This window comes from Rhinolophus sinicus, linkage group LG05, assembly GCF_036562045.2.
Source record: "Rhinolophus sinicus isolate RSC01 linkage group LG05, ASM3656204v1, whole genome shotgun sequence".
NCBI lineage: Eukaryota > Metazoa > Chordata > Mammalia > Chiroptera > Rhinolophidae > Rhinolophus > Rhinolophus sinicus.
Genome location: NC_133755.1, coordinates 83218391 through 83230645, shown reverse-complemented (window position 1 = coordinate 83230645; position 12255 = coordinate 83218391). Strand labels below are relative to the sequence as shown.

At 42.5% G+C, this 12255-nt stretch overlaps 1 protein-coding gene and 1 long non-coding RNA gene across 11 annotated transcripts in view; one reads left to right on the top strand and one right to left on the bottom strand.

Annotated features, from left to right (window-relative positions):
* Positions 1 to 12255, bottom strand: part of LOC141571637 (uncharacterized) — a 49278-nt gene that overhangs the window by 3072 nt on the left and 33951 nt on the right. The window lies entirely within an intron of this gene.
* SLC26A8 (solute carrier family 26 member 8) overlaps positions 1 to 12255 on the top strand; it is an 80206-nt gene that overhangs the window by 64705 nt on the left and 3246 nt on the right. For 8 of the 10 annotated variants that reach the window (XM_074332852.1, XM_019738820.2, XM_019738822.2 and 5 more), the window contains 8 exons: positions 2276 to 2371; positions 3492 to 3598; positions 3677 to 3746; positions 4163 to 4255; positions 4363 to 4494; positions 7895 to 8266; positions 10959 to 11013; positions 11113 to 11297. In XM_074332852.1, coding sequence (XP_074188953.1) covers positions 2276 to 2371; positions 3492 to 3598; positions 3677 to 3746; positions 4163 to 4255; positions 4363 to 4494; positions 7895 to 8266; positions 10959 to 11013; positions 11113 to 11297 — 1110 coding nt within the window. The remainder of the gene's footprint in view (positions 1 to 2275; positions 2372 to 3491; positions 3599 to 3676; positions 3747 to 4162; positions 4256 to 4362; positions 4495 to 7894; positions 8267 to 10958; positions 11014 to 11112; positions 11298 to 12255) is intronic. The other 2 variants (XM_019738819.2, XM_019738824.2) reach the window with 2 other exon arrangements.

Genomic DNA, 12255 nt, shown 5'->3' with positions numbered 1-12255 from the left:
GGAGGGTGGAATTAAGCTTGTGTTTATCACACAAGCTGTCCTCTAATTTCCAGCAGAAGTCATCTCCAGACTTTAGTTTCTAGAACACCTTTGGTACTCTAACTCTTGGAGTCTATTTTAGGAGAGCCCCTCGCTAATTTACTTCGAACAGTGACATATTTTCCTTTATAGCTAGAAGAATCAGCATTTTAAAAAACTCCAAACACCCCTTTATTATAAATACATTGCAGACAGAACAACCCTTGCTTTTGACCAACCATGTTATGTCACATTATTTTTACCGCTTCTAGTTAACTAGATACTTCCAGTTAAAACGTTTCTGAGTGAGAAAATATGAACAATCTGATCAGTGGAATATCTGAATTACTAATACCAGTGGGGCTCTAAGAGTATTAAACTATGAAAGATTCCTTCCTTCCTTGAAAGACTATGAATCGCTTGTTGCAAAATCCTTATTGGAGGAATTGTTGGAGCAAGCATTCTGGCAAGGATCTCAACTAGTTAGCAAGGGGACCAACACAGATTTTTTAAAAACATGATACAAAATAGTATATTCACTATTGTTCCAATTTTATGTGAAAACAATATACAGAACATACCAAAATGTTAACAATGGTTACCTCTTGGATGATGGAAATTATATATAAGTTTAATTCTTCTTTACACATGAGCATGTCCTACCTTAATATTCAGAAAGGAAAATTTTTTATTGTATACCGTTTTATGAAAATAGTTGTTTCCTCTTCACATTCTCTACCTCAAGCCAAAAATCTTGCAAAAACCCTATGAAGTTGAGATTCTTCTCTTTCCCATCATATCTCCCTGCAAATTGCAGAGTTTGGAGATTCCTGACTGAAAAGAAGATAAAGATGGGAAAGAAGTCATTTTTGCCGACTTCATCTTTGCTCTTCCCTCCTGTGCTGACCTGTGGAGTCTAATCAATCACTGAGTAACCTCAGAAAACCCCGAGTGAGCTTGGATCCAGCCATTCCTGTTGGTAGGATCCGTTCTGATTCCCAGGCAGAGTATACAGAGGAGAAGAGAGCTAGGAAAAGGCTGAAAACCGTTAAGCCAAGGCAGGGACTTCATGAACACAAGAAAGTATTTCTTGAAATAGGTTAGATTCTGCTTTGAGTCCCTGATGATTTTTACATCCTTACGAGTATAGATTTTCATTGTTTCATACTTAAGAAACCTTCTTTCCATTAAAAAAAGTAGACATGCTTATTTTTTTAAACTTTGGAAAATTCATAATAGATGAAAATGTCATCCACAATTACAAATAAACCACTATTAATATTTTGGCATACATCTGACCAATATTATTTTCTATGAATGGATGTTACTTTGCATAGTTGTAACCTAACTGGGCATACAATATTGTATTCTTGTTTTTGTTTAACATATAGCACGATACTTCATACTATAACTTATGTAGTTATTTTCTTATTGGAAAATTAGGTTGTCTGAATTTTTGTTATAAATAACAATGAGTAATTTTATACATCTACCCTTTTCTATATTTAGGATAGATTTCTAAAAGTAAAACAAAATTTCTGTGTGAAACCACATTTTGATATATTGCCAAATTATTTTCTAAAAGGTTGTTATACTCAACAACCATATATATGGGGTGTTTTCATTTTGCTAATATTGTGTGATCGACCAAAAAAGAATGGTATCTCACTGTTGAAATAATTACAGTGTATCATGATTAGACTTGAACATGTTTCTGTGAGTAGAAGTTCCCTTAATTTGTCATCCCAGTTGAGAATGCTTCCTAGGCAATGTAGGTAACAGAGATGTGTCCAGCAAACTAGACAACGCAAGGCCAAGTAGCCAAAGACCAGACAGGTAACCCAAAGTGCCAGTCCCCTGTGGGCCTTGTCACGTGCAGCAAAAGTGACAGCACTGACACAAAGGGCTAGATGACTATAATCTTTGGTTACTCTTCCTCCCGCTGTCTGTACACAATGAACAATCTGAATCTAAAAGGGGCTTGTGGTCACCTTACTGGCTGAATCAGTCTGGTCTTGGCCTTGGCTTTGCCTCGTCTTGTGTGTTTGACAAGTTATGGAGGAGTGCAGAGAAAACTGTGGAGAATACTTATTTGATTAGACAGTGAGTTAAAGCATAGACATGGTATTTTGATGACGTAGCAATGCCTAATATCTCTGAGTGGCAAGCCTAACTCTTTGTGGTTGGTTCCTTTGTGAAGATTTGGGAGTTTCACCTCTGAAGGGAAAATGAAGCAGGGTTTATCTTTTCCCCACAGGCTGTGCTGGCTGGTATTATTCTGAGCAACGTCCTACCTTACCTTGAAACCATTTCCCACCTACCCAATCTATGGAGGCAGAGCCAGTATGACTGTGTGAGTGTAGATGCAATGGCTGAGGTGGGGAGAGGCAGAGGGGAAGGCTGGAGGGCGGGAAAGAGAACAAACAAGAGATCAACCTGAAGGACATTACAACCTTTGATGCTAGTACTCTACTTTTACTTTAAAAAGGGGAGGTCAAAGTTGTCGGTGCATGGAAATATTGAGGCCTCATTCCAATTATGCAAAATTAAATAAAAAGGAATTAATTAAGTAGCTACAGTTACATACAAGTCTAGTAAAAAGGACTTGTCATGCACTGCATATTTGAATGACTTTGAACCCACTTAATGTCAATACATCCCAAGATAGGAGACACAAATCCTGAAAAGAGAAGGTGTCATGCCAGGCAGAATACTGATGGTGCACCCTCCTTCTCTCTAGAACACAAAACCAGGGGACAGAAAGGGGAAACAGGAAGAAATAAAAGATGGGGGGGTGTAATACGGTAAGAGGAGAAGGACCCAGTGGCGGCCAGGAGATCCAGGACCCTGAGGAGCTAAGCGGGAATGTGGTCCAGCGCACAGATAGGGCTTCTAGGAGGAGAGCTAGAACTTTGAACGGGACTGGAGAGGATGACAGAAAGTTGAGTGCAGACACTAACAAGTGGCTGGTGGAGGGGGAAGTCAATATTTAAGGTAGTCAAGACTATCTTCTCTGTGATGGTTAAAGTCAAGTCACCGGCCGAGAGGGACAGAGAAGGTGGTGAGGTAGGGGCTTGAAAAGAATGTTAAGATTGGCCATAACTATCATAGGTGTTAAAATAGCAACTACCATTTGGGGAGTGTTCTGTGTTGCTTTACAAATGGTATTGCTAATCTCAACAAAGCCTATCAAGTAGGTATTATTCCTCCTATTTTGTATATGAGGAAACCGAAGTGTCAAGAGAAAACTGAGGAGATAAGTGACCAAGGATGCAAGAAAGAATTGCTAGGCAGCCTTGGGACCCAATCATTGGTGATGGCCTCAGTCTGCCACAAATGGTGGTGGACTCTGTTTTCTAAATCCCAGGTGTCGGGAGGTAGAGGGTGAGGTGAATTGAGAGATAGGACTGGTCATTTTCTCAGTTCTGCTTGTTATCATGCTCTTCCTTTTTCCTTCCTCCCCTTTCCATAAGATTATCTGGATGGTGACATTCATGTCTGCAATCATCCTGGGACTGGACATCGGACTCCTTGTCTCAGTAGCTTTTACCTTCTTCCTGATCACTGTTCAGTCACACAGGTACTTAGTCTCAGGTAATAGGAGGCTCGCCAGGGCAAGGTAAGGCCACTACTTACAGGCAACTGCGTTTCCTTTCAGAACTAAGATTCTTCTCCTGGGTCAGATCCCTAACACCAACATTTACAGAAGCATAAATGACTATCGGGAGGTAAGAATCCAAATCAGTCTCCCTTCTTTGCCCAAACGATGGGGTGGACCAGGTCTGCTGCTTCGTTTTTCTACCAAATACTTTGCTGTTGTTTGCTGCACTACAGACACACATTGACAGAGATGGGGAAAGGGACACACAATGGTAGATGTGGCAGGTGGGTAAATCCTTCCAGTCCCACAGCCAGTCAAAGATCATGTTAGAATGTTCTTAAGGGGGTAGAAGGACAAAAGAAAATAGAGGAGGGAAAATGAAGATAGGAAAAGCAAGGGGGTGAAAGTGGGAGGAAGGAATTTGCTAGTTCTTGCTTCTTATAAAGAAGAATACAGATTCTTCTCCAGGAGGTTCTAAAGATTTTTTTTGTTACTCCACAAAAGCACTGAGAAATTTCTCTTAATTTTACATTTGTCCCGCAGGCCACAAGTATTCCTGGAGTGAAAATCTTCCAGTGCTGCAACTCCATTACCTTTGTAAATGTTCACCATCTGAAGGACAAGCTGTTGAATGAGGTGATGGGCTTCCTCCTCTGCTCTGCTCTACCTGCCCCCAGCCCTCCCCACGGCCCCCGCTCTGCCATCGCTCACGGCCCATATGAGAGCCCCCTTCTATCTTTCAGGTTGGAATGGTCAGGGTGCCTCTTAAAGAAGAAGAAGTTTTCCTCCTGTTTAATAGACGTGGAGATGACTCACAGGAAAGAAAGCTGTGTCAGTGTTCCTGCAACTGTGATGAACTGGAGCCACCTCCCAGGGTTAGAAACACCCCTTCTTTTCTGCATTTTCCTCCACACTTTATAAAGAAGTTCACTAGTAGTGGTAGTCATTGTTTTAAGAAAAGAAAAGAAAAGAAAAGAAAAGGAAAGTGAAACCCCCTCAGGGATGTTTGACTCTTAGATGGACCAGAGGTCATTGGAAAGTAAAGGTTTCTGCTCAGAAATGAAGACACAGGTTCCCCGTTGAGAGTCAGATCTTGACCTGAAAGTAGGTCCCAGGAGATGTTCTGACTCTTGAGTCGCTGCTCTATGGCTGGAGGTTTATCTAAGTGCAGAGAGTACAGTTGGCCCATTGAGATTGTCAGCCATTCTCTGCCAGCCTTTCTGAAAATAAGGGACTTACAGATTATTTTGACTTCTGACCAGGGCAGGGTCAAGGTGCCTGGGGTTCTCAAGGATCTGCCAAGGTCTCCTGATGTCTACCTGTGACCAGGGAAATGGTGATGGACAGTTGAGGGCGCATAAGAACAGATGGGGATTTTACAGCATCTGAAGGTTATTTTAGCTGGTGAACAAAATGTTCATTATTTCCAACTCAGACTTGATCTAAATATTCCCTTGCCCCAGAGAAGGGCTGCTCATTTCTAGCTTTGGGGCCTTTACCCAGTCTATACCCACACTCTGGAGGTGTAGCTCTACGTACACACACACACACACACACACACACACACACACACACAAAATACCTCTTGTCTCCCTCCTCACATAGGCCCCTGCAAACACCGAGCACCCACTCTCATATGAGGTCTGACAATTAAGTTCGCGAACTTGTTGCAACAATGTTGCTAACCTTTTTTTATATCAGAGGGATTATTCATTATGAATTTGTACCGACTGGACAAACAGTTAACCAAGTTTACTATTTGGAAGTGCTGAAAAGGCTACGTGAAAAAGTTAGACGACCTGAACTTTTCGCCAACAATTCATGACTCTTGCATCACGACAATGCACCAGCTCACATGGCACTGTCTGTGAGGGAATTTTTAGCCAGTAAACAAATAACTGTATTGGAACACCCTCCCTACTCACCTGATCTGGCCCCCAATGACTTCTTTCTTTACCTGAAGTTAAAGGAAATATTGAAAGGAAGACATTTTGATGATATTCAGGACATCAAGGGTAATATGATGACAGCTCTGATGGCCATTCCAGAAAAAGAGTTCCAAAATTGCTTTGAAGGGTGGACTAGGTGCTGGCGTCAGTGCATAGCTTCCCAAGGGGAGTACTTCGAAGGTGACCATAGTGATATTCAGCAATGAGCTATGTAGCACTTTTTCTAGGATGAGTTCGTGAACTTAATTGTCAGACCTCGTATATTCACACTGTTGTGCAATCATCGCCACCTTCCATCCCCAGAAATTTTTCATCTTGTAAAACTGAAACTCAGTATCCATAAGTAAAAACTCAAATTTCCTCCGCCTCCCAGCCCCTGCCAATCACCATTCTACTCTCTGTCTCTATGAATTTGAATACTTCAGATACCTCGTATAAGTAGAATTGTACAGTATTTATCTTTTTGCGACTGGCTTATTTCATTTAACATAATGTCTTCAAGGTTCATCTTTGTCTTCTTTTAAAAAATGTTTTGTCATGGAAAAATTTGAACATATACAAAAGTAGAAACAAGTATAATGAGCCTCTGTGTACCTACCATCCACTTTTTTTTTTTTCAAGGAGGGCTCAGCTCACAGTGGCCCATGCAGGGATCCAACTGGCAACCTTGGTGTTATTAGCACCACGCTCTAACCAACTGAGCTAACCGGCCACCCCCCTACCATCCACTTTAAGATTTATCAGCTCATGGCCAACCTTGTTTCATCTACAATCCCACCCACATATAGGCCCCCCAAATCACAGGATTAATTTGAAGCAATTCATGGAGTTTTAAATCAAATTAGGGCTCAACTCTATTAATACGACAAAAAAGGCTGTTCTCGTATTTTATCAATCTTAAGATAGACATTTTTTTCACATCTCTGAAATTGGATGCATTGTGTAAATTGATGGCATGACATAGTTTAACTTGCAGTGTTTTTTTTTCTTTGTAACACAAAAAGTAGTGATGCATCTTAAAACTGATGAAATAGGTTAATAAAGCATACCATACAATGTATTATTATGTGCTAAATTGTGTGTTTTTACAACTCTAAGAGTTCAGGTAAAGAGAAACCAGCATGAGCTCAAAATGTCAGGGAGGAGAGAGCAATGTCGATTTATGTCAGGTAGGAAAAAAGAGGCTTCCCAGTCCAGACATAGGCTTGGACAAAGACGCTGAGGTAGAAATAAGTATGGGGTCCTCAGAGCCAGAGGCTTGGCCTGGGAAGTCAGTTTAGGCAGAGACAACATGAGAGGATTATGAAAGCCCTTGGAAGGCAGGCATGTGGAGTAGATGAGGAGAGAAAAGGGAGGCTCTTGGAGGTTTCCTTCTGCCGGAGGGCCTTGTCTCTAGCCGCCACTGAGCCAGTCCACAGCTGTCCCCTGAAGACCTGGACTCGGGGACCTTCAAGCCTTGGAGAACACCTCTCTCCTTTCAGCTGTAACATTATTATCTACTCACACAACTTTCTTGCTATGCAATAATGTACTACCTTATATAGTTTACATCTTTCCAGTTTTTTTTCTATCTTTAAAATGTATTTCATAAGCAACACCATTAGAACAAATTTTTAGGAACTATCACCTCAAATTATACCACGCTAGTAAATGGATTCCTTCCATGTTTCCACGTGCCTATAGCTCTTGTCGCCGTGTGTTGTTACTTGTCCTTGGAGCAGACGTGGGCATGCCCCCCATATAGAAACTGGTCCCTGTGCCTGCAGAGTTGGCATCCACATCTTGCGTGCCACTGTCCACCTGGTGTGATACTGTCCTTAAGCGAGGGACATCCTATTTGGAGGATGAAGGGAGTGGAAGGGAAAGACAGCCCTGGTCAAGTAATTTTTGTCTTCTTAAGGGTGTCCAGGAAGACTGTTACACTTGTGAAAGAAGGAGGTGTTGAGAAAAGGGATTGATGGAAGAAATACTTCAAAGCATTAGTAGGCACTGGGGATAAATTAGAACCCAGGGATGAGAGAAAGGAATAAATCAAAGATGATTTTAAGACGGGCTCCCCAGGACCGTGATACTGTCACTGAGGCACCTGAGGAAGCTGGGATGGGACGCTGTGAGTGATGAGGATAAAGAAAGATGAATGTGGCGTTTACACTGATGGCCTTGAAGGGGCAGTGAGATGCCCAAGTACCAACTGTATAGCACTTCGTCTGTGGAGAAGTTTCCTAAGGGAGAGAGAAGTGAGTTCATAGACAGAAACGGCAGTGCTGCCCGTACGTCCAGCCTTAGTTTGAATCTTACCATGGTCCTCCCCTAACTCTTGTTCCAGGTTGTTTACACAGAACGATTTGAAAGTAAACCGGACCATGATACATCCTCCTTTAACCTGATCCGCTGCTCACGTTTGGAGAGCGGGAACGCGAGCCACACTTCATCCGACGAACAAATACCGTACACAGCAGCTTCCACATTTCAGAAAAATCAAGGGCAAAACTATGAGGATGAGGAGAAAGTTTGGTTTTCTTATAACCCTTCTAGAAACGACTCAATGCCACTTCCTGGAGCTTCTGCAAGTCAGGTCAGGAGTAGATCACTCATGCCTTGCTCAGAATCATCTCTTCTCCCCAGCATCCACACCATCATCCTGGATTTCTCCATGGTACATTTTGTGGATTCACGGGCTTCAGTCGTATTAAGACAGGTAAGTACTGGACAGTCTTTAACAAGAGTCCTGGTCCCCTCCTGCCACCATGAAGCCAGCCCCAGTCCTGATTGAATTCTGTTACTCACCGATCAGCTGCTATGTGATTCCTGGGCCACTAGAAACTTGGACACTGAAGATAGTTTAAGGTCAACCAGAATAAAAAGAAAAAGAACCAACTCTGATTTACTAAACTGGACTTAGTCCCCTAAGTATGGCATATTATTCCTCAAGGAATTAAAAATAGGAAACTCTGAACACCCTTGAAACAGCAATCTGTGCCACACCCGGCAATTCCTAGTATATCCTAGAAGTTCGTGGCAAATCTTTTCAAGGAATAGGTCTGAATGCTACAGAAAAAAGCTCACCAAGAATTCTCCACTATTCAGCTGCTCTGAGCTACGCATTGTAAACGGCACTCAGGTTTGAAGAAATTGTGATGAAAAGACACCCCAAGCTGTAGGCTGCCTGGCCCAGCACCTCTTCATTTCCTACATCTTTGGGTAAAAAGAACAGGGAAGATTTTTCCTTCAAAAGCTGTGTCCCTCAATCCTGGCTTCTCTCCCACTCTCAGTTTTCTCTGACAATTTTCATTTCTCTCTCATATAACATGGACAGTTAAGATGCACAACTACCATGTTGGTTTTATTGTTGAATGTCTCCTAAGTACATCTTTTTTACAGTCAGCTTATCTCAGTTGACAGCCTCTACCTCATGTTAGCCCCTGTTGGCGATGGCTCGGGTCTAAACATCCTGAACACCCACTTCCCAGCTCCAATTGCACCCACCTTTTTTTTTGTTTTTAGATATACTCATTTGACTGATTTGCCATCTTCTATCCTCAGACCCCACTTTATCAAAACTTCTTATTCCTAAAGGAACACGATTCTGTCTTAAGTAAGGCCAGCTCCTCTTTGGTATGAGGCAGTAGGAAGCTTCTCGTAGCAGAAAGAATTCTGGTGGGTGGCCTGTGGATGGGTGCTCCGTCCTGGCTTTACTTCCGCTCACTGGCCATCTGACCCGGGCTAACTTACTAACTTGCATGAGGTCTTGGTTTCCTCATCTGTAAAATGAGAGGCTTGAAAGAGATGAATATTCAGGGCTTCTCCATCCATGAGATACTTTTTTCCCACCCCGTTTTCAGACTCAAGTATACTTGCTAATGTCTTGTTTGGGGGGCTTTTCCACCTCAGGTCCTCCTCCTGGGCTGTGTTCCCTTCTCCCAGTCTTACGCTGTAGTTCTCACTTTAGATTTCATTCAACCTACATTTTTAAGTGCCTACTAAATGCCAGGCTGAGCTGGGCACATTTATATGCATGATCTCATTTAACGCTCACACAGCCCTGGGAGACACGCCATATTTCCCCCTAAGCATCCTAGGCTCTCAGCGGGTAAGTGGCCTGCCCAGCACTGGAACTTCCAGCAGTTGTGCCATCCCCTCCTCCTCTCTCACCTCTTGTCTTCCTTTTTTGTGGAGGCGCCATATGTTCTGGTCCGTGGTCTGACCCATCCACACCACACCGCTGCAGGTGACTTTCTGCTCCAGCCCCCGTGTGGAGGCGACATGAGACACCTCCACGTCACATCCTCCAGTGATTCACGCTTTTACACTTCCAAATCTCGCGTTTCTTCGTTCTTTGTGTAATAGTTCTATACCTCTGTATTGGAGAAAATCATTATATTTTGTTTACTTTATAATTGAACACTGAATAAGAAAAATCCCAGCAGTTATTCTTATTAGAGACAACCACGCAACTTAAGCTTCTCCCTGATTCATGGGATTTCGGTCTCTCAGTGCTTGTCATTAGAATACTCGTATGTCCATTGTGGCTCTTTACCAAATGACTTCATGATTTCCCTTTATACCTTATGATTTAGAATCAAGAATGACTTTCTTGTTTCCTCTTGATCATGAGAGTCTGTCTGTTTTAGTTGTTTTGGCTTTTTTGTTTGTTTGTTTTCGGTGTGTGTGTTTTTTGTTGTTGTTTTTTTGACATTTTAACTTAGTGCTCAGGGTTGGTCTATTCATTCTTATGTATGAAGGTGAATATTGACTTGCTTTGAATTGAACTTTAAGATGTATTGCCCCAGAGCATATATATTGGCTGAAGTAAATTTGAAGTCAATATCAAATGCTTCTTAATTGGATATTATTAAATATCTGATGTTTTTACTAAAGTCAAATGCAGTTTTACAGAGCAGCTCTGAATGAGCCGCAGCGTTCCTGAATCCCATTTCCTCCTTTATCCTTGACCATCTCTGGGCCTTGTTTCACCTCCTCTGCTGAGGGAGCCGCAGGGAGAAGCGGATCACTTGCAAACACTAAGCACTAATAAGATGTACTGGCTCTTGAGGACCATCCAGTTTGATCCCATCACACCTGGGCCTGTACTCACACGTACATTATCTCTTGTTAAGTGAACTGTTTCCCCCTTAAGACCATGAGGAACCCTCCCCCTCATTCCCCACCCTCCCCCAGACCATCTGATTCTCTTGTATTCCCAGCACCTTAGACACTTCCTGGCTTATGGAAGTCCACTCATCAAATGTTTATAGAGCTGAATTGGGGTGCAAACGTACATATACCCCAGATAAGTGAACGGCCAAAGGGGTTTTAGAACTCAGCCAACTCGGAGGCCATTTCCTAGTGAGTGTGAAGATCCCTAACGCTGATTTACTCTCTCCCCACAGATGTGCAATGCCTTCCAGAATGCCAACATTCTGGTGCTTATTGCAGGGAGTCACTGTAAGTATCCTTCACCCTATGAGATGGCTGCGTTTTGTACCCTGGGTGCTCTCCTCCCCAGGTGTCTGACCTAGTGTGTGTTCCGGGTTTGGCTTGTAGTTTCTGTGGTCAGGACGTTTGAAACGAATGACTTCTTTGATGCCGGTATCACCAAGGCCCAGCTGTTCCTCAGCCTCCACGACGCTGTGCTGTTTGCCTTATCACGGAAGTTTCCAGAGCCCTCCGAGTTGAGTATGGATGAATCTGAGACAGTGATACAGGAAACCTACTCAGAAACAGACAAGGTGGGATGATGTGAAGCATCGCGGTGGGTGGGTGATGACATGGGAGGGAGGTTGGGGGAAGGTGCAGGGGAGACGCCTGATCAGATAGAGATGAGGTTTTTGAGTATGGCTGTGCCAGACTTTGAGATGTTGAAATGCCCCCTTACCAGCTGGTAAATAGCTGTGGACCTGAGACCAGGTTCTCCCACTGCCATGGCCTCTGGGTGCCATTCAGAGCCCCCACCCAGCAGAGGCCTAAAGGATCCTTTCACAGCAAGCTTGGTTGGTGCTACTGCCACATCAATGACTACATATTTTAAATATTTCCTCTAGCTATACCTTTAGAATCGACCCCCGCCCCACCTTTCAGATGAATAATAAAACTGATGAAATAGCAGAGGTAAAGACCTGCCAGTCTAACACTTCGGCTATTACTTACATTGTGAGTAATATGATTTCCTCAACCTGACTGAATGCAAAGGAGACTTATTTACAAGCCAGAATGTTTAGGCATTTATTAATACTAAGTAAAGACCTGGGCCTACCCCAGTGTTTGCAAATCAGTATCTGTGAAGGTTAACAGTTTCCCGCCCAAAAGGAAATTAAAACGCAGATGGTCACCAAAATATTACCGAATGACTAGAAATTATGTTTTTAATTAAACCCCTGATTCTTTGACTTGCTGCATTTCGATAATGTTTGAATTTTTATGACAAAAAAGTATTACCAGAGCAGTGTTTACAAACACTTTAAGAAGTAGAAGATAGCCAAATGTGTAAAACAAGGCCCTTTTCATTCTTTTTCTTTTTTAAGTAATGTATTACCAAGTATTTCCCTTGCTTTGTTGAGAATTTTCCCAGATTACGTGCCTCTGCTTATCTAGAATAACTTTTTTCCCAATAGTTAGATTTAAACGTATTTTTTTCTATGTGGGCAGTCTCTACATTTATTCAGTCTTTTTAAATGTTGTATTTATAGT